The following is a 25786-nucleotide window of genomic DNA, read 5'->3' as shown; positions in this document are numbered from 1 at the left end:
GGTATAAATTTGGTTTTGAGACACAGATTTAATAGCTATGTTCAATATGAAACAGAATATTTATGGTTTTTAATTCAGCATTTTAGAAGCAAAGCTAAGGTCTGACAAAACCCACTCAAGTCAACAGAAAGTCTCATTCTAGCTTAAGTAGGCTTTAGATCAATTCCCTGGTGAGCACAGGCGTTCCCAGTTGCCATCACCTTCACAATGAGTCACTACAAGCTGAGTTTCTACTTTAGATTGCTTTTCCAACACAAAATTCAAAGCCCTTACATTATATCCAAATAGAAATATTTACACAAAGTGTGTATAAATATAAAGTTTATTCAGTATAGTGTTTAGAAAAATAAGTTCACATCATCTCAGAATACAAATAAAACACTTAATTGTCCAGGCACAAACCCCTATTACAGTACAACAAACATACATACTTTAGATCTCTTTGGTTGGGTAATTAAGCACAGATATGTTTGATGATACACTCCGGGGTGGCATCATCTAAGAGTGCAGTAAAGACTTCTGATTATTCCCTCCTAATGCGTACATTCCGCTTAAGTTTCGTATTTGTTGTAAGGCACAATAAACCCATATCGCAGAAATAACTGGTTAGTTCTGGACAAACAGTACATGCAGCAAAAGAACAAACATCCTCTGAATGTGAATCCTTAAAGTCAGAAGATTCACCCCCTCCTTGAGTTCAGAAATTTAAGAAGCTAGTTTTAAGTTATATGAAACATACAAGTAAGGTATAAAATATCCTTCAAGATAATAACTGCTAGGAGATACAGGAAGACTTCAGGCCTCCTTGCTTGTAAAATGTCATTACTTTTGTTTCCAGATTTATAAAATTACCATTCTTTTTACGATTTGAGATGCTTCTTGATCACAAGCACTAGGCAATTCATGCCCCGGGGAGTCCTACACATGTATTTCATATGAAACTGAAGGGATGAACCCTTTTGGTTGTTCATCTGCCCTTGCTAAGAAAAGTGCACAGGCACTGGAAATCTACGTACAGGAAAAGCTCCTGTGCACGCAGGGCCAAATTCTGTCCTGCTTAGGTTAACTGAAAACAACTGTTGAGGCGATTTTGCAGGATTTGAAGTCAGAATCTGTCCATTATTGTCATTAATCTCAGGTTGATAGTAATAACAATAAAGACGGTTCTGGCCTTCACTTCTGGGTAAAGTAGCTTTCTGAATGCATCTTCCTGAATCCACAGGCAGGGTAAAAGCAGTAAATGGAAAGAGGTATATGCTTCAATAGAATGTGACCATTCAGTTATAACTGTCAAGTGTCAGCCTTGTGCACTGGTTCATGCTGCCACCATATACTGGGCCAAATCTGTCCCTGATCCAACTCCAGTGAAATGAATGGACCATATTCTCGGCTGGTGGGAAAGGCCATTGAAGTCAATGGAACTGTACTAGTTTAGCCCAGCCGAGGACCTGGCCAATATATATCCATGATTTATGTGGCTGAAATGTTCTTTTAGGTAAGACCACAGGAATAATGCTGCAAATAGTCCAGACAGAGCATTCAATTCAATATATTTCTGGTTCTCTGCAAAACTCTGGGCAAAACAGAGGCAGCTTTAATTAAAAGTAGTAAAGAACAAAGGGGTTTTTAACATCACGGTTTGTAGGAATTTGCTTAAACTTTAAGCGTATTTTTCAAAGCTGAGTCTGGGACCAGAAAAGTAGTAGAATTTGGCAATGTTTCCTGTAAGATTTCCAGTGGACTTACAAGTTACAAACATATGTGAAGTTGAAACGATCCTTTATTCTCATCCATAACAGATAGGGAGGGAGGAGAAGGAACATGTATGCCAGATAGACATACCTTCCATTTAAACAACAGAATGTGATAATAAGGACTGTCTGTGGGGCTTGGATGCTCGCTGCCATTCACGTGTGTGGGAGATGAGCATCCATATCCCCTAAACACCATGTAAAATCCTCAGTTTGATATCAATAGAGCAATGCTTTATTTACAGCAGCCAAAGATCCAGCCCCAGACGCCTTTCGGGGCTTTGTGTACTGTCTAGTTAGAGCAGTTAGCCTGCTTGCTTGAGGGCCACATAATAAAAACTGACCCTTATTTTACAGTAGGAGTAAAACTACTATTTAAATATCTATTTTAAAAACACTGTACCGTGCAATGAGTCTTTATATTGTGCATATGTACCTGCAGAAAACATGAGGTTATAACTACCTTATCTGGAGGGAGTGACACTTATTTTCAATGGGAAAAAGAAAGAGTAAAACATAATAATAAAATAAGTTACTCGATATCTGGAAGACTAGAATAGATTAATCTTACTTTGTCCCAAACCACTGCTTTTATGTACATCCTCTGCTCCCACTGAAGAGTGGGAAGTCTCCTATTAGAAGTATACAGACTCCATGATAGGCGCCACTGTAACAACATACACAGTTTTCACATCAACTGTGCTGCAAAGTCATGGAATTCAGAGCCTCAGTAACACAACAAATGCAAAATTAAACAAAAAGTAACAGGTACTGGCATAACACCACAGCCTTTTCAGTTATGAGACCTGATCGCGTCAACAACTGAGAGAGTGCTCTGAAATACTCCCTAGCTTGCCTCCAAATATAGTCTGAGCTTCACAGACAGAATGTTAAGCCCCAAACAACTCCTTCAGAGCCATGCACACATTCTCCATTAATATGACAATGATACAGGGTCCTCCTAATTTTCCACATGGTTGAACAAATTCATGCAAAGCAGATACAGCTACTGTTATCGTCATCATCATCTTGGTTTTATGGGCGAAGAAGAGCTGGGAAGCAGATTGCTTGTGCCGGAGCCCAGCAAACAGATAAACAAGCAGAGCAGAGAGAACTCCGGACTAGCCAATTCCATGCTCATGGAGATCCCCTGAATGTCAAGGGAAGTTGTGCCAGGGGAACATATAGCTCCATGTTCTGCTTGTGATCATCTCCACTTTAAAGCACTTGCCTTAAACACCGTTTTTGCTTGGGGGCATGTGGGGACAGCCAACTGCTTATAGGCTGCTTCTGTTTGTAGAGCATCAGTGACTCGGTACAGCTGCGACGATGTGCACGCCTTGCTCTTCCCTTTCCCTGCACCCCTAGAGACTCTGGCTCGCAGGATGGACTCCAGTGCTTACCAACAGAGCTCAGCTTCAAGGTTCCACAGAATACCTTGCCAAACACGCTATATTCAATATAGTGCAAAACAATAGCGAGGATGCCTATGCCATGCTCACGGCACACAGAAAAAAAATAATCTTCATTCCTCAAAGGCTTTCCACAGAACCGGTTACCAACCAAGACAGAAACAGACTGGGATGTGCTACCCCTATTCTCTTTCCTTTCTATTTTTTTTGTCCTTTACAAGTGATCTTGTTTTGTCCTAAGCCTGATTCAGAGCCCACAGAGGCTTATGAAGACACTTCCCACTGCCTTCCAAAGGCTTCAGACCAGGCCCCTGATGAGGGTGAATACATGCTTTAGTTACTGTATATATTCACATTAGAATAAAAAAAATAATAAACCAAAACCACAAAGATTAACAGCATGTCATTTTTATACATCTGCATTCTTATTATTATTTTAAAGCTTAAGGATGTGCTTTTCCATGCTACAAAAACTCCTCTGAAGGAAAGGTAACATCTCTTCCACCTGTCCAGAGCCTGCCTGCCTCTGCTGTCCCTGGCACAGCGCAAAGGGAGAGGAAGTCCATCCCCAGCCAGGCAGAGACCATGGCTGCTCCCACGAGCCCTTTGAGCAGATGCAGTTCCCACCATCATCCCCGATGCTGCATATTCTGAAGGATATATAAATACACACTTAAGTGCACTCCTGGATGGGGGCCTGCTTGCTTGAACAGCAGCGGAAGCCCTCGCTCACGGGCTATTTGGCCAATGGCTCCGTGTAAACATGGGGCTCCCTTCCCTGGCCTGCCCATCCAACGTTCCCTGCTCATCTGCCTGCGGCTGGAGCCAAGACCTTTCCCTCGGCAGGATGGCTCTGCCCATGATCCCTCCCCGGACTCCTCCTGCCTTGCTGACGCGGTGCAGAAGGACCTATCTTTGGCTCTCTGCAGCACTAGTAAATGTAACCCATGATGACTAAAAGACTTAAAACTCTTCTTACTCGTGCAAGTAGGGGCACTGAAGTCAGCGGGTCTACATGCAGAAGTAAGGCATCAGGATTTGGCCCTGAGGACGGATATTTGCAAATCAGTGTTTTCATTCCTCCTGCCACTGTGCTTTAGTAACAAAGATAAGGCCACTAGGAAGAAAGGCACGTGGAATTCTGTAAAAAATACACAAAAAGGTTCAACTAATTCGCAAGTTACTAACAAAACAAACAAAAAAAAACCCTGAACACAAAGACAGAGAGGGTAGAGACAGGGACCTCCTGGGTTTGTGAGACTGGGAGTTCATTTTCTAGTTTCAGTGTGATTAACATTTTACTTTTACAGTCTATTGCTTGAAAAACTACAAAAAAGTAAAACCTTGTCAGAAATAACTACGTTTACTTCCTGCTCAAACAATAAAAATAAATTAAACAGCCAGAAAATGCTTTCCTTTTCAATGCATTGTGTCTAAAGTGAAAGGGAACATAAACCATAAATAAAATCCATTGTACTAATTTTAAAAAAGTCTCCTTTATAAGAACTGAAACAATATTTACATTCATACTGGAGAAAAAGCTTCTGAGTTGCATAATTAGAGTTTCAAAAGATGCTTTTTCTGGTGCACTGACAACATGCTAGCTGTAGCATTTAGAAACCTGTAAATGTTTGATGCAAGATTTTTGGTTTGAATGCAAGTCTGCTGTAAAAAAGCAAACACACCAGTAACAATATTATTTTTGATTTTGTTTTGTTTCTTAACCTCAAACAACATAAAAGTAGCCAGCGAGGTATCGTCTAGAGTTCCTTAAAAATTTCTCAATGCCCACGGACTAGAAGTAAACAGCAAAAACGACTGCATTGTTTCTACCTTTTTGGAGCAAGATTTTTTTTTTTTTTTTTATCTAAGGTTAGGAGTGTATACTTACTGTTGAGAGTATGTTGTACTATGGAGAGTCTAGCTAAAATATCAGGGTAGTATCTCTTAGCCAAACCTGTACCCATTCACTCGGTACTTGCCCCGGCATTTCCCTTCTCCTTTAATCTGCGTAAAAGAGAATACTGCATGCAAACCAAGTGTGGCAACCTAATTCCATTGCCGGCCATTCCTCTGTACATTGATTCAGACCATTTAAATGTTCTTCTGTTTTCTTTAAATGAAAAAAAACCAAAACACCCACCAAACAAGAAAAAATAAAACCCACTTGGTGCTTGTTAGGGCCTCAACAGGAGACTTATCTACTAAAACAGAAAGCAAGAAAAAAAAAGTTACAAGTCTTGCATATCTTCATCCATCTGAACTGTCTGCAGTTTGGCAAGTTCTTTTTTGTCCGTTTCCAGTTCTTCACAAACCGTGTCAACCATGTTACTCATAACATACTTGGATTTCGAATCCAGCATCATTAAATTGCCAGTTGACTTACTCTCAGAATTAGGTAAGAAATTCTCTTTGACATCAGGTACAGCTTGCAGGACTAACCTGTGCTCTCTGACAAAATCTTGATGTACTTGTGCAGAGGGGTGGCTGACACGGTCTCCACTTGTAGAAACTATTTCTCCAAGCGCAGGCTGTGATGTAGAAATGGACAATAGATCTTGACTGGTAATGAGGGAACAGTTCTGAAGGGTTGCATAGTTAGTGTTGCTGATAGATATCACGGTAGAGGTACTGGTCACGGGGGACGACATGGACTGGCTCTCCGAGATACCAGAGTTCAGTTCTGCAGCATTTAAAAGAGTTGGTGGTGTGAGGGAAAAATTATGCGAGGGCGTTACATTCACTAAGGAGGAGGCCAGGGACTGGAGTCCTCCGCTGGATATATTTTCAGAAGACATGTTTACATTTAGTTGTGTGTTCTGACTGACTGGCATCAACTGAGAAAACACGAGACTTCTTTCCAGTCCTTCTTGCTTGACAGAGCCTACTGCCTGGCCTGAATTGGGAACCGTATAAACGACTGCACTCGGAGCGAGGGGGCTGAAGAAAACCTTTCCTTGCTGCACTGTTGAAGACTCAGTTGTAAAAGTTCCTCCATCGGATGTGCTGGGGTTTACTGAAACATTACCTAGAGAAAGGGAAGCAAAAGAAAGGAAAACACGGATTAGAGTTGGCAGAGAGTTTTACAGGCATTTTGTTAAGACATTTTGGTCTTTTTTATGTTTGCAGTACACACATATGCAGATATTCCATGCAACGCAGAACAATGCTGTTTATTACAGGTGAGAGAAAATTTGGTATGAAGAAGTAAAAGCCATTAATAGAAAATGCTTCTAGAAAGAAAAAAAAAAAAAAGTTCTGGTATATTAGGTAACTTTCAGACTCTCATTAAGGGCCAAACATTCCCCAGCCATGTGACTAAAATGAACATGCTTTGGCCTTCACTAGTTGCCACCACTCCATTTCTATCTAAGAATAGAAGCATGAAAAGCTATTAAAGATAGTTCAGTGACAGACTACAGCTTGTGTGTGGGAACTGGAGACACGTCACATGAAATCCACTACTGCTGGGCAGAACCGACCTGAGTCAACCTGCAAAGAAAACATCAAAATCCAGTAACTTCTATCGGCTTAACTAGGTAGTCCGTCAAGCACTCAGACGTATTGCCTTTCACCTCGCTTTATCATGTGTTTCGAAAAGCCTAACTCTACTACATCCACCATGCCATGTAAAGTCACCCAGGGACTGCCTACCCCCACTGAGAGCCATGGCACTGCTCGCATGATGTCGTAGCTAGTCAAAGCACGAAGTGGTGGCCAGAGATGACCTTAAGTTGGTTTTACTGGACATGCCATGTAAGCGGTCATTATAATAATTTCTAAAGTAAGATATACTGGCTCTCGGGACTTCGAACACCTATCTTTCTCAAAAGCAGTTTAATTTTAAGGGGCTATAGTTGGAGACACATGAGGGTTTTTTTTGCAACAGCACTGAAGATGCATTTCTCACCTGGGGAGTATGTTAGTTCCCTATTCGTTTCCATTGATCAATGATGATTTTTTGGAAGTTACTCTTATGTGTAAACTGAATGAAGAAAGTGAAACAACTTTAAGTTACCTGGCAATAAGATATCATTTACTATAGCTTACTTAAAATAGCCTGCAGCACACTGCACTTGGAATAGGCAGCCAGCTATCCATCCTTTTCATGTTAAGAAAAACAAAAAGAAATCAAAGCAGCAAATACAGTTCTTGACTTTTCTCTGCCCTAGACTAGACATATGGTGGATCATTCTCCAATAGCAACTTGGTTTTAACAATGGGAAAAATGTTCAGAGAGGAACTTATGAATCTTAGGACTTTCAAATAAAATAATCCCATACTACTTAAGGGACAAAACTTTTTCACCTTTGCTGGCTGTCAGTTTATGCCTTAGAGCATGTGGATTAACTGGCTTCTGTGATTAGAGGTGTTATTCAGACTAAACATCTTCTCTTTTTAATCTTGGTTAAACTAAGTACCAATAACTTCCAGTGACTGGAAGTGCCACGTTTTAGGATCTTTTAACTTTGCACCCATTTAAAATGTGTTTGTACAGCTTCAGTGTTCCTCCCTGTATTACTTTAATGGCAAGAATAATTCACTCCCTGTACACATTTAATTCAAATAAGCTAACACGAGCACAGTTTGATTTTTCATATAGTACTCACAGCTCCTGAAACTAGGCAGATTCATTCAAGTTTAATCATTTTCATAACCAAAGATACAGTGGCTAATGAGTAACAAAGCTGTTCAGTTGTGCTTTATAACTGATCTGCTTCAAAACATGGATCCAGAACTAGGCTTGCGCTCCCTGGAATTCTTCCTGGCTGGCCGTTAAGTTTCAGTCTATGGTATGTTAAGACAAATGCTAAGGCAAACTTGGGGAGGAGCCTGCACACTTGGCACATGAACCTGCGATGACATATTTCCCTTGGACTGAGGGCAGTTTATCCAAATATCCTCGTGTTTTATATCTATGAGCTATTGCGTATTTCTATTGTTTCCCTGCAGTTTAATCTTTCTTAATTATAGGACAGAAAAATGTACGAGTGCAACTGCTTGGTCTTGTTGTGTCTATAGTAATTTAAAATTTATTTTTATGAAATACTTTGGTTAAAAAAACAAAAAACCGAAAACAACGACCACAAGAACAACAACGGTAACAATTTCCAGCTGCCGCAATTTTCATTTTTATGAACCTTCTCATTAAAAGAATTCAATAGCAAATGGGGTATATTTTGAATTACTGAAACGTGTAAAATTTGCAGACATTTGTGAAGACTAGTCTCACAGACTTCTGAGAAAAGCATGAGATGAAAGGGGTGTAAAATACCAGACCTCCTTCTCTGCTCTTAGAGAGGAGCTTGGCCTCACGTAAGTCTGCCCACAAGCATAACCCATATAAAGGAAGTAAAAAGGAATTATTTGATGTACTGTGCGTGGCTGAGCTACAATCCTGGTACCTTGGAGGATAAGTACCACAGCTTCTAAAATGCTAAGTGTGCCCGATCCGAACTTTTTCTCATACCTCTTACCGCAAGAGACAAAACTTTTACCTTGTGAAGCTGCCACTGAAACAGGAGGCAGCTGCAGAGAAGAAAAACCAATGCTTCCGTTCAGCAGCTGGCCATTTGTTCCTGAATTGGGGATCTGGACAATGCCATACTGGTTTATTTGGACAGGAGCAGTAAAAGTAACTACGGAGCCTCCATCTTGAGAAGCAGCAGTTTGTATGCTTTCCCTTTTCACCTCTGAGCTTGGTATCAATCCCGGGAACGAGACCGGGATGTTGCTGGGGCTGAAGGTGGCTGCTGCAGTGTTGGGGACTGAAGCCTGAACAAGTTTGAAGTCCTTTACATCTTCTGATGAAGACGACAGTATGTCAGTAATGGACACCCCGTTGCTCACAACGCTCGATGTGGTTTTGGGTGAACTTAAGGTAACCGTCTGTGAAGCCCCCACACTGAGTCCATTGAGAATGACACCGTTGGGTCCCTGAAGAAAAGAGCTACCATTGAGAAAGACGGGAGAGGTACTGGCAGGCACGAGGTTTCCGTTCAACAAGACACCAGATGAGCTCAATGCTATTTTAGTGTTTCCGAGCTGCTGCATGTAGACGGGCTCCATGTGGCCGGCAAGGCTGAGGCTGGTAACGCCATCGGATGAGCTGGGGAGCGGATGGGGAGATAAATCCTCCTGCCCCTTACTGGATTCATCTTCTGTGCTAGGATTGCCATCTGACTCACTATGGGAAAAGGCAAAGTGATGACATTGCATTACCACGGCATGCCAGTGAGCTCTGCACCAAGGGGGAACTCCTTGCTTTTATACAGTTTGTGAGAGTTTTCCCCGAATTATTTTTTCTGTGTTTCGCCTTTACAAGGCACTTCAAGCGGATTTCAAGTCAAGGGGGAAGGTTTCTTCGAAAGGGACACATCAAACCAGCCGCTCGCTGAGAAGAAACTTTACAGGCTGGATTACGGACGTGTAAATAAATCTCCTCTCCCTGGCCATCCGTCCTGGGCGACCGAAGGGGGCTGCCCGGGGCCCCCCCTCCGCCGGCCCAGGCCGCCCACACGCGTGAGACAGGCTGCAGCCATTTGGCAAATGGCTGGGCAGCAGCGGCAGGGGGTGAGAACAGGCCGGGAAGCGCCGCCCGACCCTCCCGGCCTGGGCCCACCGCCCCCAGGCCCCCCGCCAGCCCCGGGAAGGGGCGAAGGCCCCGCCAGGGGCCGGGCCCGCGGCTGCCCCCAGGTGCCGGCGGAGGAAAGGGGGGGGGGGGGGGGTGTTTGTGCCGCGCCCCGCAGGGCGGCCGCCGCCCCGGCCCGGCCGAGACCCTCCGCCGGGTTTTTTTCGCTGGCTGGTCCGCCCTCCACTGCATTTTTCGGCCGCTCCCTCCCTCCTTCCCTCCCTCCCCCCTCGCCCTTTGATGTGTCCCGCGGAGAGGGGGCCGCGGCGGCACAATCGCGCCCTTGGTTGAGAAATGCCTTGGGGCCCTCCGCCGGCCGCCGCTTTTTTCCCCTCCCTTCCTCCCCCTCTCCCCGCTCTTTCTCTCCCCTCCCTGCCCCGGGAGGAAGGCAGGGGGCGGGAGCGGGGAGGTCACCTCCACCTGCCCGCTTCGCGGCGCCGAGCCCCCGCCGCGGCCCCTCCGGGACGGAGGCGGGGGGGAAAGTCGAGGCAGAGCCCCGGGCCGGGCGCGGGCGGAGCGGGGCCGGGCGGGAGGGAGGGAGGCTCTCCCGCCCCGGCGGGGAGCGAACGGCCGCGGGGCGGGAGGCGGAGGCCTGCAGCGGGGCCGAGCCCGGCGGTGCCGCCGCTGAGGCCCGGCGCGGCCGGCCCCGCTCCCCCGCTGAAACCCGAGCCCGGCCCGCTCCCGAGTCAGGTTTCAAAACAGAGCGAGCGGCGGGACCCCACACCCCCGCGCGTCCTCCGGCCGCCGTCAATGATTAACTCTGTCAGGCGCGACAATTAAATAAAAACAAGCGGGGGGGGTGGGGGGAAACAAACAATTCTCCCCCTCGCCTCCCGTCCGTTCCGCGGAACCCGCCGCGCCGCCGGCCGGCCGGCGGCTCCCCCGGCCCGGGGGGAAGGGGCGGCGGCGGGAGAGGGGAGCGCGGGGAGGTGGAAGGGGGCGGTGGGGGCCGGGAAAGTTTCCCGGCGCTGCCTCGCATGCCTGCGTGCCCCGGCCGGGTGGGTGTGTGTTGGGAGCGAGGGAGGGGGAAGGAGGGGAGGACGAGGCGCACCGAAGGTAAGCGCCATGTTTGCAAGGGAAGAAAGAGCCGGGAAGAGGGAAGGGAAGGCAGGCCGGCGGGAGAGGGGGGCGGGGAGGAAAGTTTGCCCTCACCTTTTGGACTGGGTCTCGGAAGGGTTGCGGTCCCGCTGCCTGCGGTTCTTGAACCAGTTGCTAACCTGGGTGAGGGACAGCCCGGTGATCTTGGCCAGGTTGCGCTTGGCGGCCGGCGAGGGGTACCGGTTCTGCATGTAGAGCTCCTTCAGCGCGTTGCGGGACTTCTCCTTGAAGCAGTAGACCGTCTCCTCGCCGTCCCAGATGGTCCTGGGCAGAGGGTATTTCCTCCGCAGCCTGTACTTGTCCACCGCCCCCAGGGGTCTGCCCCGGGCTCGCTCCGCCTCGGTGTAGCGAGCCTTGTACCAGAGCTCCTGCAGCAGCGGGTGGTTGGAGGAGTCGAAGTTGTGGCTCTCCAGGATGCTGTAGAGCTCGGCGTAGATGCCCTGGTGGAAAGCCACCAGCGCCCGGGCTTTCATCAGGCTCTCGTTGCCACGTAGCAGATCGCTCGGGGGCAAAGACCACAGGAACCTGGCCAGGCGGTCTAGGTTCCCACCTTGCTGCAGCGCCTCGCAGACGCAGGCGACGTGATCCGGGGAGAAAGCCAGGGGGGTCTGCGAGGAGGAGGAGGAAGAAGAAGAAGAGGAGGAGGAAGAGGGAGAGGAGGCAGCGTGGTGATTCCTGGCCAGGAGTTCCGTGTGGAGCAGTACCTGGTCTGCGGCTCCCTCCTCGCCGGCGGCGGCGGAGCCTGCGTGCTCCATGGGGAACGGGGCAGCGGCGGGAGGGGGCGGCGGCGCGGGGTTGAGGGCTCCCGCCGCGGCCCCATCGGGGGGCACCTTGCTGGCTTCAGAGAGGATTTCCATCACATTTTCCTGCTTGATCTCCACCGAGCTCGTGATCTCGTCCGTGGGGGAGGCAGAAGACATCTTTCGGTTTGTTTTCTTTTTTTTTTTTCTTTTTTTTTTTTTTTTTTTCCTTCCCCCCCGTCCCCTTCTCCTCCTCTCCCCCTTCCTATCTCTCTGGAAAATCCACTCCTCCTCCTCCTGCTCTTGGCCGGCTCTAGCCGATCAGGTTTCCTCCCGGCCACGCAATAACCATTAAAGATAGCTGCTATAGCAAAGTAGTGTAAACGGGCTCCTCTCCGCGGCTCCCCCCAACGTGACTCCCAGCCCCGCTGCAATACTATATGGCACCGCAGCCTGCTGGCCCGGCCGCGCCCGCCCATTGGCTGCGCCGCGTCGGGGGGGCGGGGGCTCCCGCGTCTCCAGGGCAACCGTCAATCAAGCGGCCCCGCTCCACTCCTCTCCCCTCCCCACCTCCACCTGGAGCGCGGCGCCCCGCCGCAGGGACGCCCCCGCGGGCGGCGGGGGGAGGAGGCGGCGGCGGGTCCCCTCACCTGCGCCGCGCCTTGAAGCGTCTTTCCCCGGGCGGGGACGGTAGAATTAAAACTCTCAGGGTGCGAAGCGGTGCAGCCGCGGTTACCCGGGCTGAGGTACGGCACCTCTCCCAGGCCGGGAGCGGGGAAGACCGCTGGGGAGCTACCAGCCTGCAGCGGCTTCCTGTTAATTACTCATCAGGCAGGAGTGGGCCCTCCTCTCCCTAACAACGGGATCTCTCGGGCCGGGACAGCCTCCTCCCTCTCCATCCCCCCTCGGGCAGGTGCTGCCCAGGGCGGCTTGTACCTGTTCGGCCCGGCCGCTCCAGCCCTGCCCGCCGCCGGCTGGCTCTGCCTGGGAGCGGAGCGAGCCGGGCCCCCGCGGCGGGCGGAACGCGCGGGGCAGCGGGCGGTGCCGGCGGGCCGCTTTGGCGGCGGCACCGCGCGGCGGAAGGCGGAAGGAAGGAGCGGAGGGAGGGAGGGAAGGAGGGAGGGAGGGGGAGGCGGCGGCAGCCATGGATGATCAGGGCTGCCCGCGGTGCAAGACCACCAAGTACCGCAACCCTTCCTTGAAGCTGATGGTGAACGTCTGCGGGCACACGCTGTGAGTGGGGCCGCCGCTCCGCCCTGAGGAGGGGATGGGCGCGGTGAAGGTAGAGGCGGTGCGGCCCTGCCCAGGGCTGCTTCGCTGCCGAGGGACCGGGCGGCGGGGCCCGTGGAAAACGGACGCTCCCCCGGCCTGGCGGCGCTCCGCCGGGCCTGGCGCAGGCGTTTGTGGGGCGGCTCCGGTTCCCTCGTGTCCCCCCGTTTGTCTCTCCTGGCGGCAGCCAGTGGTTCCCTCTCGGGCCGGGGGCTGTGTCGCCGTGTGGGGCTGAAGCGCTGCTTTCGGCTGCTTCTCCGCAATTAATGACTCGGGGGCTTGGCGTATGTAATGACTCGGTACCGGCTCCCGTCCCGAAGGGGTGTGAGGCTTCGGGATATAGAGTGAGGAACGTAGAGAAAAATACGTTTCTCATCAACTTAAACGCGTCTCGTTTGTATTTAATACTGTAGTTGGATAACTAGGGGGAAAAAAAAAAGTTGATTTGTTTTATTTTTTTGGCGTGATAATTTTCCTGAATGGCGAATGCTTTGTCTAAAGGTTTGATGCTGTTTGAGGTGTTGGAAAATCCTTCTCTGAACTGGTGCTGATGGTGTTGTTTACTCATTTGGTATTTTTTTTGTAACAAGAGTCATGACTTTCTTTTTCTTTTTTCTCGAAGATGAACCCTTAGATAATTCCCACCGCTGTCTCTAGGTGATTTCAGTCACACATGGTCTGCACTCATTCACTTTCAGATCTGGAGATCTTCCTTAGTGTGGAAGTTTTAAAGGCTCTACTCCAAATCCTTTCTAGATGCACACGATAGAAACCTCATACTGCAGTAGCAGCCCTTTCTGGATTGTTTGGTGTTTTTTTTGTGTCTTTTCATTTTTCCTATATATATATATATATATCGAGTTGTTTATATTTTTAAACTGCATGTGAATTGCATTCCAAAGACAGGCTGAAAGCTTTATTTAACTTGATGTAGGTGTTGTAAGTGAGCAGGATAAAGGAACTGAATTGTAATGAAGGATTTATGTGGTTTTTGTTTTGTTTTTTTTTTGTTTGTTTGTTTTAAAAAGCATTAGCTTTCATCCGGTTCCCTGATCCTGTTCTCTGCAGCCACACAAGGACTTCTGTTGCCAGGAGGGAAGGTGTGTGGGAGAGCAGCAGATGATCTCCTGGTAGCGCTGGCGTGGGAGATAGAGGCAGCAGGCCCCTTTGGTGACAGTGGTGCTGGCTGTGTAAAAGTGCAGTGTTAGCTGGAGTTCAAAAGACAACAGCTACATTTAGGCAAGGCTGTGCAGCTTTAAAATGATATTTCTATCTTCTGTTTCAGTAAAGATCAAAGGACTAGTGGTCTTGATCATCTTCTGCTTTCAAGCTCCTCTAGAGTCACTTCCAGCAGAGGACAGCATGTTTCAGTTTGCTCTCCTGCTTTGGTTCTCAATATTTTTTGTTTGTAGCTGAGCTTCACTTGAGAAAGTTAGTCATGTTTTGTGTTTTACTGGGTCCAGCTGCTGATGCCTTATTTGGGGTTGATGTCCCTGTCTCGCTTTCCTTGTTTCTTCCCAGCTGTACAAGGACTGCCTCGGATTCCCCCAGCTCTTCTTGTTTGCACTTCTGCATTTGACAATCGGTAGTCTGGATCTGTGTGGCCCTGGATTGAGCCAGCCCGGTATCTCTGCAGGGTGCTAACTGGGAGGGGGCTATGCAGACCCACACAGATTGAATTTACCTGGACCCAGCAAGGTCTGTTAGTCCTTACTTTATCTTCCCAGCAAAGGGTGTCTCTGCAGCTGGGCACCACCGCTTTAAAGCATATGTGCATGAGGGTAAAGTTGAAGTCACTGTGTAAGTAAGATCTCGGGATTTCTTTGGTTTTGTTGTAATCAAGGACTCTCCATCTTGATGTGGTTCAAGTGGGTCACTTTTCCTCTATAATATCCTTCCAATAACTCCTTTAAGATTGTGGTTTTTATTATTATTTCAATATGATGTTACAGTGCCTTCATGCTGGACATAATTTCTTAATAATGGTTAATAAATTCTTGTAATAACTGATCTAGAAGCTGGAAGGTCAGATGAGGCATCTGTGAATTAAATATGAAGGGGGAAAAAAGGGAGATAATTGACATTTGTTCTTTCATAAATTCACTGTGTTTCAGGCACAAGGAAGGAACGTCTAACTAATTCTCAAAGCAAGTGAGCTAACATAAGTTTCTGATGGAGATTTACCTTTCTTAGGCAATCTATTCTGATAGTTTGCTCTTCTTACCATTGAAAATACTTCTCCTAATTCCTTATCTAAATTTATTTGCTATAGTTTAAGCATTTAAGAATTCTAACATGCATTTTACATACCTTGTGAACTCTTTATTACACCTCTTCTACAGGAATGTGTCACGTATTTTGGGAGCTTTCTCTTTGGTGTTTTCCACACTTAGGAAATCCCATTCCTTCAATCTCCTCTCTTCAGTGATTTTTTGTAATATTTTTTTTTTGTTTACATATACATCTGTGGGCGATTCTCACTGCTTTTCTTGAGGCTTTTTCCACTTGGTTTGTGTGTTTCTGGAACACTGGAACTGGACGCGTTGCTCCGTCTGAGTCCTTAGTACAATAGGCAGAGTCAAAATTGTTTCATGTGCTTTTCTTATGCTACCTGCATTTCATACATCACATTAAGACGAGTCTTTACGTATTGCTTTTTTTTTGGTGGTTTGTGTGATTTATGTTCAGCATGAACCCCAGATTCTTTAGCACCTTACCATTCAACATATCTGGGCAGAACAGCATTTAACCATGCCTTCCATGTTGTGTTATGCAGCTGATTATTCTTATGTATTTTCTCTGTCAAACTGCATATTATTTCAGGTGACTTTTTCACTTGCTTCGAGTGACTTTGGATTTTGAGTCCTTCTGTCAAAGTGCTTGTAACTGTCCCAGATTATCCTCTCTTAACTTAAAAAAAAAAAAATGACCTTTCTGTCCTGGTATTTTTTTAATGTATAATTTGTGGACAAGATGTTGTCTGGGAGATCTTCAAAGTTGTTGTTTGTGACCTTAAGAAATCAAACTGAGGAAGAGAAAAATATGGAGTTGCCTGCAGTAAATTCCTTGCTAAATAGCCTTCCCCTCCCCCTGCCCCCCCAGAAGTTACTATTTGTAACAGTGGAGAATGCTAAAAGATTAGTGCCCCGTGAATGGGTTTGCTACCTATTTTCTCACTGACTGAAATAATGATAACTTATCTCTGGGTATGGGTTTCCGATCATCTGTCGGTACTTCAGTATGTACTGTATTTGTTTAGATTATATGACTGTCAATTTAAGAGTGTCAAAAGTGCCCTTAAACCAAAACTATATTACCTCTAGTTGCAGTTTCGCTACCTACGTTGTTACTGTGTCATTGGAGGAAACTATATTCATTTGATATGATTTGCTCTTAACAAATTGTGTGTTGGATCTTATCTGCTTCGCTATCTGAATATGCAGGAGCTAGGTCATTTGCCTGATTATTTCAGCATCTTCCCAGGGACTGACAGTAACCCTGACTGGTCTGTGTTTCCCTGTGTATTTGGTTTCCTGCTCTTTAGAGGCAGGTGCTTTTGCCCTTCTTGAGGCTGCTGAAACTTAATGCAGAGAGCAGAGATGATCTTTGATAACTGCTTTAGTCAGTTTTCAAAGGGTAAATATTATGTGTACCAGATTTGAAAACCCTGAAGTACTCTTTTAATGCGGTAACCCCTGAATATAGTGCATAGGTTTATGGACGCTTATTAAGTTGTCTGCAGAAGCATATTGCCTTTATCATGCTTTCTGTTTGAAGCTTGCTGATAAATATGGGTGGAAAAATTCAGAGTCTTGACTATATTAGCTTAGGAGGTTTGGAGCAATTGCTCTAACGTGTTTCCCAGTTCTTCCCTGTGTTCTTGCTCTTTTTGCTGCTATATGAGTTACATTAGGCAGTTAATCCATCTTAGCGAATGAGGATTGATGCAGAAAACGCCCCAAGTGCTTTGGCGTCATCTGTTAGAGATTTTCCTTCCCATTGAATAGTGGGTTAACGCACTCCTACTTTAACTGCTCTTTCTTTCACTGCAGGCATTCTGAAGTACTTCCATGTTACCTTCAGTGTTGCCTTACAGTAGTTGCTTTGACCTTTCCTGTTTTGTTAACTGTGCTGTTCACTTTAAGTGACCCTCAGTGATTTGATTTGCACTTGTGCAAAATCTCTTGAATTTCATATCATTAAAGATCCTGTACTTAGCTGAGATGATTTGTCAGTAAGCTTCAGATCTTTCTCCTGGGTTTTAGATAGCTTGTGGTTTTACTGTTAGTTAATTTTCTTTATTTTGTGGTTCTCTGTTTTGCCCTTCTGAAGAATTGCGAGAGTTGCCTTCTTATGCCCTCTGTCAGCCAAGTTGTTTTCACTTTCGCGTTCTTAACCAATTCCTCCCCTTTGGTTAGAATGAAACTAGAAGAGCCTTCCTCTTACAATTTTTTTTCTTTTTTTTTCTTTTCATTTTTCTCTTCTCACCTCCTATATAAACGAAGTTAATCTCAAAGTATTTGAGAACTTGTTTGGCAATGTGCATCCTGTTCCTTGTTTTTTGACAGATGTCTGGAGCGAAGGTTCCTGTTGCTATATGAAGTCCTGTGCTTTGGAGGTTTGGCTGGTTAATTCTTCTCCTCTTCCCCACTTCATTAATTTAAATCTCTCTCATCTGTGGTAGATACTATGTGTTAGAATATCTCTCTTTTACTGTGACCTGGATCCTGCCAACAAACTCATTGTAGCTCTTAGCACCAACTTACGCAGATAGCATTTCTCCTTCTTTGTCCTTTGCGTATCTTCCTGTGTCGGTGTGCGCGACCCTATGTTAGAATAACTCACAGTGGCTTTCTCCTAGTGCCACGTGTTTGCCATGTTCAGTTCCCCTGTAGTCAGTGGCGTTCTGGAATGTGTTTGTGTCCGCTTGTGGCAGAGCAGGGGTTAGCATGCTGATAAGCACAGCAGTGCTTTGGTGGAGATAAGGGATAGGCAGATGAGTGTGAGAGGATGAAATTGGACATTGGGTCTCAGCTGTAAACATCCTTCAAGTTGGGCTTCCATTGCAGTTTATTTCAGTGGAACCATGCCAAGCTTTACAATTATGGGATTTTTTTTTTGGGGGGGGGAGGGTGGTTCTTAGTATTTTGTTTCCCTTGGTTATTGTTTCTTGACCGATATCACCAAAAGTGTAATACCATGTGTTTTTGGCATTAGAGTGATGTTAAATAAGCCTTTTCCACTATAAATCTTCCCTGTCACTGGGAGGGAAGATGATAAATTAGCAGTTAAAAGTTGTTCTAGGATGGGACTCGGTATGGAAATGCTCAGTTCAAGAATAATTAATGTCTTTTTAAGTTTATTTTCTGAAGTATAACAGAGGTTCAAGGCATCAGATACTTCACTTAAAGATGTTTTTGTGCAGGGGAAAGTGTGTCTAATTATGGAGCAATGCTTGATTAAAGTTCCTGTAACGCATTAGTTTCTAAGGTGCACTGATGGCTTTGCCTTCTTTTTTAAAGTTCACTCTCAAGAATTATATGCAAAAGCCTATGTGCATGCATGACAATTTTTGATTATTCAGACAATTCCTAATGTTTTTTCTGAGTGTACAGATGCTGGGTGCATGCTGCCTGTGGAGTCGTAATCCACCTGGCTTCATTTGAGACCATGAATTATCTTTTACTCTGCCTGCTTGGATTTCATTGCCTGTGTTGAGTTTTAGGAGGCAGGTTAAGCATATCCCACTGATTTACTTACATGAAGAGGAAAGGAAATGCATCCAATGAAAACTGCATTAAAAAATGTTAGGGTTGTTACTGCAAACGGGACTGGGTAAAGAAATTTACTGTTGGCTGTAAACCTGGACCATATGGTCTGCAACAATCAGACACAAAAGTCTTAGGTAAAAAAGGTATTTAATTGGAGCTTCTGCTTCAGCTTTGTTGTGCCACTGCGTGCTATAGGGAGGAAAAGGGAAACTGGTATGTAAAGCTCTTTCTTCGGAGTCAGTCCTGCTGTTCCAGCTACCTGTGATGCATCCCGACTTGTAGAGAGAGGAAACGTAGATGTCTGCATACCAACAAAAGCAAAGTAACTCCTTTTCTTCCCCAGTGTCACACCAGATGTCATGATGCCTCTGCAAAGTCTTTTCCATGCTTGACATCTCTGGGAGACAGGGACACAGGTACCAGAGCAGCCTCCACAGAAAACTGATAGGCTTGATTTCAGCTGCTCCCAGTGTAGCGTTTTTGGTTTTATTCATGTACTGCTGCAATCTTAGATGGTAGTTAATGAACTTGCTCTATTTTAAACTTTTCTGGTGTCTTTTTCCTGTCCACAGGAGGCTTACAGAAAGGTGTCTAGGCTCCTTATTATATTTTTTCTTTTTCTCCTTTTCCCAGAGGGAGATGTGTTTATTTCTTGCTTAATTTGTTAATAAGGCTTCAAAATGGAGACAGCATAACAACAGTTACTATATCTAGGCCCAGCTTTGAGTTGCTCAGGGGAGACATCAGTTCAATGAGTTGTGTTGTGGGGATTCTGTAATCTGCCTTGCACCCTGTTATGGCTGTTCCAGGGATTCATTAGGGGGTAAGTGCATCCTCTGAGAACTCTAATTGCGGTGCTAACGACTGCTAAAATGAAGAAACAGAGGTTTCATTACTTGCATATTTATTTTAATGTTAGGAGTGTTTGGAGTTTTGTGGCCGTCAGGTTCCTCAGGACTTGGAAGTAGGAACATCCCCGGTGAATTCAGGGGGGTGGGATCTCATGCCAGTGCGTGGGGCTGGAGTCATTGGAAAAGAGTTTGGAATCTTCTTGTTTAAACTTCTTCCAAGTGAAAGGATTGCTTGGCTTCCTGCTGCATTCTTCTCTGCAGTGCGGTTCAAGAAAATGCCTTTCTTCTAAGATGGGGGGAAGCCCTGGAGATTGTGGAAAATAACTTAAAACTGTATTTCAGCCAAGCGCATTTGAGTGAAGAAGTCTAACTAGAGGTAGGCAGTGAGGAACTGTCAGACCTGTAATTTTTAAATTGAGCATGTGGGAATTAGGTGCTTCAACTCATATTTGAATTTTATTCCGCAAACTGTTTTTTTTCCTAAATAAAGTGTCTTAAATGCAAGGTATTCGAGGGCAATGATACTGTCTCCAGGGCTGTCATTTGTAACAAAAAGGTTGGCTGTGATGTATGTGATTCTTAAGCCACCAGCTTTATATTCTTCTATATACAGAAGCTGAGGTGCAAGCTCATGAGTGCACTGTGAGAAGTGCTTGCTGAACCATTGAAACGTGCACATGGATGCAGGCCTTGTGAATAGGCAGCAGGCACAAGGAAAAAAGCCACCAGACTCCGGTACTTACTGGACCCTTGTGGGAGCTGATCCAGTTTGCTAACCTGGCTGAAAATGAGCAGCTTTTTTGAGTGTGCTGTTTTTTGTACATGATTAGTGAGTTGAAGTGGCTTACAAATAGTTAGGCATCAAAGGCGGTGCAAGGTAATCTGTAGGTAAGTGTGTCCACAAGTAACGTAGGAATAGGGTTGAAGGAAGGATATTCCTCTGGCAATGCCAATTTAGCTTGCACCATTTTGTGAAGCTGCATGCTTAAAAAACTGGCTTGTCTGGGAGAGCAAATGCTCTATTTTGTCTCTTAGGCTTCTAGTTTTCTTGCTACTCTTGTCAGATCACATCTCAGATTAGGTTATTGGGTGGTAGATCCTTACTTGCATGAAAAATTTAAGTAGTCTTGGTGGACTAAAGCTGACTGGGACTCCATATAGCTAAAAACTTCAACCAGAAGGAGGAACTTCGTGTGGCCCCAAAAATGCCTGCTTTTCTTTGGAGAGATAATACATTACCTAGTTTTCTTTACTTTCATTCCCAACAATTTACATCTGAGAGAATTTTCTTAGTTTTTTCTGAGTGAGTTGGGAGACCCATCAGGAAGGTTTTTACTCATGTTTGTCAGATGTACCATGGTAAGTTAGGTTAACTGGTGCTTTTTTGAAATAGTTGCACAATCATAACCTGTCTGCATCCTCAAAGGAAGAAGCAAAATGACTGTTTTTTAAGTGGAATGTACTCCCTCAGAAAGAAAGTTTTCTTATGACTTCTTAGAGAATAAAAATCTAGGTCATCTTTCTTCTTTGTCTTTTTGGAGTTAGTCATGTTTTCATTAATTGGGATTAGATGGTCTTTGGACTCTGTTCCATCCCATTACTCTTCCAAAGTCTCTCCGAGTTAGTCATGGGAGGCGATTAAATCCTTGCTGAAATACCCAAGAGGTTATTTCCTTCTGCCATCTAGTTTTGACAATGAATATTTGCTTTTAAATTTGGCTCTGTATCATGGTCCTAATACTTCTCATGCAGTGGTTAATGCTTCAGTTATATTATTCTTTTGTTTTAAAACTGACATATTTAGAAAATCTTTCCTCTGTTGAGCTATCAGTTGGCATGCCTGCTTAGTAATACTTCTTGTCTCCTTAGCAAAGCTTGCAGAACTCTATTCTTCATTCCTCCTAAGTACTTTTCAGTTGTGGTTCTGCTCTGAGATGTAACCTTGGCAAAAGGAAAGCTATTGTTTATAACCTGGATCTCCAATCAGTCAATTGAAAAGTAAATTCTTTTTCCTTCGGTCTGAAAATTGTCTGGCTAAATCTGCAGCCTGGGATCCTGAAAATGGGTAATGGGTTTGGGTGCCCAGTTTGAGGAGTTTACCATTTTTCTTGGGTAAATGTGTACCACGGTAATGTTGAACATGGTAAATGTCCTGTACGGTAATGGTCCAACACAGGCGTGGTAAATCTCTATGGTTGAAGTAAGTGCTTCTCAAAAAAGGCAAACACAATAACCTTTTAAACAATTTGATATTAGGCTTTTATTTTTTAATTGCATCTACTGCATTGTAATCCAAGCTAATAATTCCGTGGGTTTGTGAGGAAGAAGGAGATTTGACATGCTTCTATGTGGTTACATTAGCTCCCAAATGCTAATAAGTGATATGCATAGGTTTAATATTTATGAAACTAAGCAAACATATTCCTGAGTCATTTTAAAAAGCATGTCTCTAACGACCAGATCTGAAAGTACCCTCTTGGAGTACTCAGAAGTTGCATTCATGTGTGTTCTTTGTTTGGGGCTTCGTTTTGTTTTTTTCCCCAGGACAACTGAAGGTGAAGTTTGAAGACAAGCTAGGGTCAGCATTTTGGAAATTTAGTTGAATACTCCAGTGTTCAGATCTGGTTAGGAAATTAAGAAATAAAAAAATTTTCCTTGATATTAACAGGATATAGGACAGGCAGGGTGCTGAGCTTGCGCTGTGGACACTTAAGTTTCACGTTGCTGGTTCCCTCTTTGCTTTAATGATATGCAGGAAACAGTGGATGTTTCTTCACAGAAAGGCCACTCTGTAATAAAAGTCATAAATATTAGTCTGAAGAGTGAAATTAATTTTGTAATGACATCTACTTTTTTTTTTTAAATATCTTGCAAGAGTTGTATTTGGCAAGTCTGGATCTGAGAGAAGAACTTAGCAGGAACTGCCGCTATATATGGCAAAATTAGACTTGTCATAGCTAAGAATGTCTTTTGAGGCTCTGAAAATTATATTCTAAGGTGTTCTTGAATATAACACGTGGGGGGAGAGAATGTATTAGGAAATTCTTGCAAGTTTTTTTTCTGTGGAATGCAGTTAAGTTCAGAGAAGTGAGAACAAGATACCTCTCACACAAAGAACAATGAACAAGTCATCTGGTCAGATAAATATTTTGGCTCCAAATTGGGAAACATGTAGATAATGATTTTTGCTGTTCCCACAGCCCTGCCTCAGTGATTGGCACTAAGGTTAAATAATATATGTAAGCATTTGGAGAATCCTGGGCTTAATGGGAGCATGACAACTTCTTTAACATTAAGGAGGAAGATAAGTGGCTGTGCTGAGAGTTAGGAAATAGTGGTATGGGGCGGAGTGAGGAACAGTGTGTGTGTTTTTTGTTGTTGTTTGGTTTTTTGTGTTTTTTTTTTTTTTTTTTTTTTTTTAAGAAGCAATGTTGAGGTAAAAGTTCCCAAGCCCTAAGAATGTTCTGCTCCCCAGTTTTTATTAATGCCAAGCAGTGTGGCCAGGCTCTCAACCTCTCTGCCAGGGTGGCAAAGGAGGACTGATGTTCCTAGACAGCAAAAGGCAAGGGAGTGGTTCAGCTAATGTTGACACCTTCAAACTGCTGAGCCAGAATGGGAAGTGTTAGGTCTTAATTGGATGGGAAAGTTTGGCACTGGGGTTAGATGTATTGCAAGAGCTGCTGGCAGAGCTGGGGCAAAGAAGGAAGACCTCTGATCCCAGACAAGTACAGGCAGACAGATGTTAAGCATCTTTGTCGTTCTTACTTGCAGTGTGTTGTGTGTTTTCTGTGAAAACAAAAAAATAAAATAAAATTGATGGTTTCATGGGGATTAGGAGCTGAACAATCTGTAGGTGTAACTAATGACTAGTTAGTCTTTAGTGTGAGTGTAGCCTTGTGTAAACATAAGAATTCAGGTTCTTCTGGGAGTAGCTGTCTGCAGGCTTAAAAAGACCAAGAAAAATAGTCTTTACACACCCTGGATGGCATCAGGACGGACTGTCGGTGGCAGTTGTGTAGTTTGATAAGCCTCTGACTGATGTGCTGTGAACTGGAGATGGGAGGCTGCCTTTAAATCCTCAAGAGCCCCTTGTTCCAGGAAAAAAATGAAAAGTTATCTTTAGTTTTGGGATATGATCATATCCTGTAAAGGGAGAGAGAGAGGTTAACAGGACTGAGGGCAATGCCAGGATGATGTGATGTCGCTGTGGACATTTTCAGCTGGGCAGGGTTGGAGGAATTTAAAAGATGGATAAATGCTTGTCTGTTGAGCATAGTCTAGAATAACTGTATTTGCTTGAAGCTTTTTGTTTCCAGTCTTGCAACAAAACCTGTCCTAAAATTTTGCTAAACAAATCCTTGATTTCTGTTCTTTCTTCTTGGTTTTGGGGAAAGGTAATACAGGATGGAATGGCAGATGTGGCTAGAGTTAGCTGTTTCCACGTGGGCAGCATCTCGGTTTTGTATGAGTGGAATAGCCCCCCCTTGAAGATTTGTTCCTTGGGATGAGGTTAGGGAACTTGAATTGCATGGGTTGCTGTGGGAACCTTTGCCGCCAACTGACATTTTGGAAAGGAGCCCACTATTTTGCAAGGAATGTGTGACTGGGAAACATCTCATGGCTGTGGGGTAACTAAAATGCTCTTGTGGAGTCAAAAAGGGAGGTGGACTCCCGGTCTTACTGTGTGGTAGTAAATGAAACAGCAAAGGTCATGAGGGGGACTTGCTTGGAGAAAGGAGTATGACTACGTGAGGATTTGAGAGGAGGAGTGATGACTGAGCTAGAGAAGCATTTAGGGCTATCCAGGAAGACTGAGGAAAAACTGCAGCTAAGGAGCCATAAAGGAAGATGAGAGCTCCTAGGAGGATGAATGCGTGGAGAGCTGGTGGCTATGGGAAGATCAGAGGTAAGGATAGTGAGCATCTGTATGTTTGTGCTTGCATGTGTGGTGCAGGGGTGTAGGTGTCTAAACAGAGATTAGCTGAGCAAGGAGTTTGTGCCTGGATCCAAAAGTCTTGGTTGGGGAAGAAGGAGGGATACAGAAGGGGTTGTCACCCTTGTATCTTGCCTTCCCTCACCCTGGAGCAGCACCTGGGGTGTTTGAGTCACTTTGCAGAGCCCTGGGGTGGAGTTGGCCAAGTTCCTGGTGTTTCACAGGGGCTCTGGCTGCGCCCGTCAGACTTCCCTGCAGAAGTGCAGGCTGTGTGCAACTGCTCCCGCCTTCCCCGGAGCTGCGCTTTGAGCAGAGGAAATCCTATATAGCGCTAATGCTAATCACTCTCAAATCAGGAATGTGAAATTTGGGCATGCTTCAAGCATTAATTATAGCAGCTTAATTTCCTTATCTGGTAATGTGGGGATAATACTACCTCATGGTGGTTTTGAGAAGGTCAGTTATTTAATGCTGACTATGCATGCCAAAGAAAACTGGAGGGGGGGAGGGAAAAAGTAAATGCGTTGCAGCAGGATTTGAACAGGGCAGAATAAACAAGGTCTGAGGACAAACCGGCATTGTCTGCATGCCTGTTCATTGGGCACTGCCTATCCAGAGGGCTAAAAAAGGTGGTAGTCCTAACAAGTTGGAAAGAGCAACCCTACATCTTGATTTCTGGCAGGCCATGCACGTTAACTGTAAGGAAGAGACGTAAAGCCTGGGCCATATATTGTGCAGGCTCGTCAGAGGAATAACATGACATTGAGGCCTCTACTCTGCTACCTGACTTCGTTGATATAAGGCAGTGGATATCAAGGGGAGTGGATGGGGAGGAGCTGAGGAACGGCCTGATTGCATGAGCTTTTTTTCCAAAGGAAACTGAGCTAACATATTGTGGTGATATAAAACACTTATATCGTAGTGCATGACCACAAGAGGGATCAGACCCCTTGAATTTTCACTTTTGAGTTTTTGATTATGCATTCTTTCATGTAGCTTGGTTATGGGTGTTTTACGTACAGAGATTTTAATTGTCTGACTTGCATTTCTAGTATTATTATCAGCAGTTGAATCGTGAGCTTGCGTGTAGCTTGTTTTCTGTCACAGGTCTTCTCTAGGTTTCAGTCCCTGCAGTAAAAAGAAGGCTGTATTAGCATGTCTCTGATAGATAGAAACTTGCACAAGAAGTTATGTCTTACTGTTTGCTAGGTAAGACTTCACTTACAATACTCTTGTTATGTCTTTTAAAGTGAATATTTTAAAAAGGTGACTGTGCTATTAAGTGAGTTCAGAATCCGTACAGAGTCTGTATTTTATATGAGCTCGATCA

The 25786-nt window shown here is 45.1% G+C and overlaps 2 protein-coding genes across 2 annotated transcripts in view; one reads left to right on the top strand and one right to left on the bottom strand.

Annotated features, from left to right (window-relative positions):
* Positions 1-304: 304 nt before the first annotated feature.
* SIX4 (SIX homeobox 4) lies at positions 305-12372 on the bottom strand. Its single transcript, XM_063333598.1, has 3 exons — positions 10947-12372; positions 8662-9350; positions 305-6191 (listed from the first exon to the last, which is right to left on the bottom strand). The coding sequence occupies exons 1-3, from the start codon at positions 11810-11812 to the stop codon at positions 5395-5397; spliced, it is 2352 nt and encodes a 783-aa protein (XP_063189668.1). The 5' UTR covers positions 11813-12372; the 3' UTR covers positions 305-5394.
* A 362-nt stretch (positions 12373-12734) lies between these two features.
* MNAT1 (MNAT1 component of CDK activating kinase) overlaps positions 12735-25786 on the top strand; it is a 127365-nt gene continuing 114313 nt past the window's right edge. Inside the window, exon 1 of the mRNA XM_063333603.1 lies at positions 12735-12865. Within this exon, the coding sequence (XP_063189673.1) occupies positions 12777-12865 (89 nt within the window). The 5' untranslated portion in view covers positions 12735-12776. The remainder of the gene's footprint in view (positions 12866-25786) is intronic.

The sequence above is a fragment of the Chroicocephalus ridibundus genome, chromosome 4 (assembly GCF_963924245.1).
Source record: "Chroicocephalus ridibundus chromosome 4, bChrRid1.1, whole genome shotgun sequence".
In the NCBI taxonomy this organism is placed as follows: domain Eukaryota; kingdom Metazoa; phylum Chordata; class Aves; order Charadriiformes; family Laridae; genus Chroicocephalus; species Chroicocephalus ridibundus.
The sequence above is the reverse complement of the archived record's forward strand: the minus strand, read 5'-3'. Positions and strand labels throughout refer to the sequence as shown.

What these genes read in the sequence shown, in the direction of transcription:
- SIX4 (XM_063333598.1), bottom strand. Translation starts at nt 11,812, where the DNA reads ATGTCTTCTGCCTCCCCCACGGACGAGATCACGAGCTCGGTGGAGATC. An exon ending in TCCGAGACCCAGTCCAAAAG is followed by an intron (nt 9,351 to 10,946) that starts GTGAGGGCAAAC and finishes CTTTTCCCATAG; the next exon opens with TGAGTCAGATGGCAATCCTA. An exon ending in TTCAGTGGCAGCTTCACAAG is followed by an intron (nt 6,192 to 8,661) that starts GTAAAAGTTTTG and finishes CCCTTTCTCTAG; the next exon opens with GTAATGTTTCAGTAAACCCC.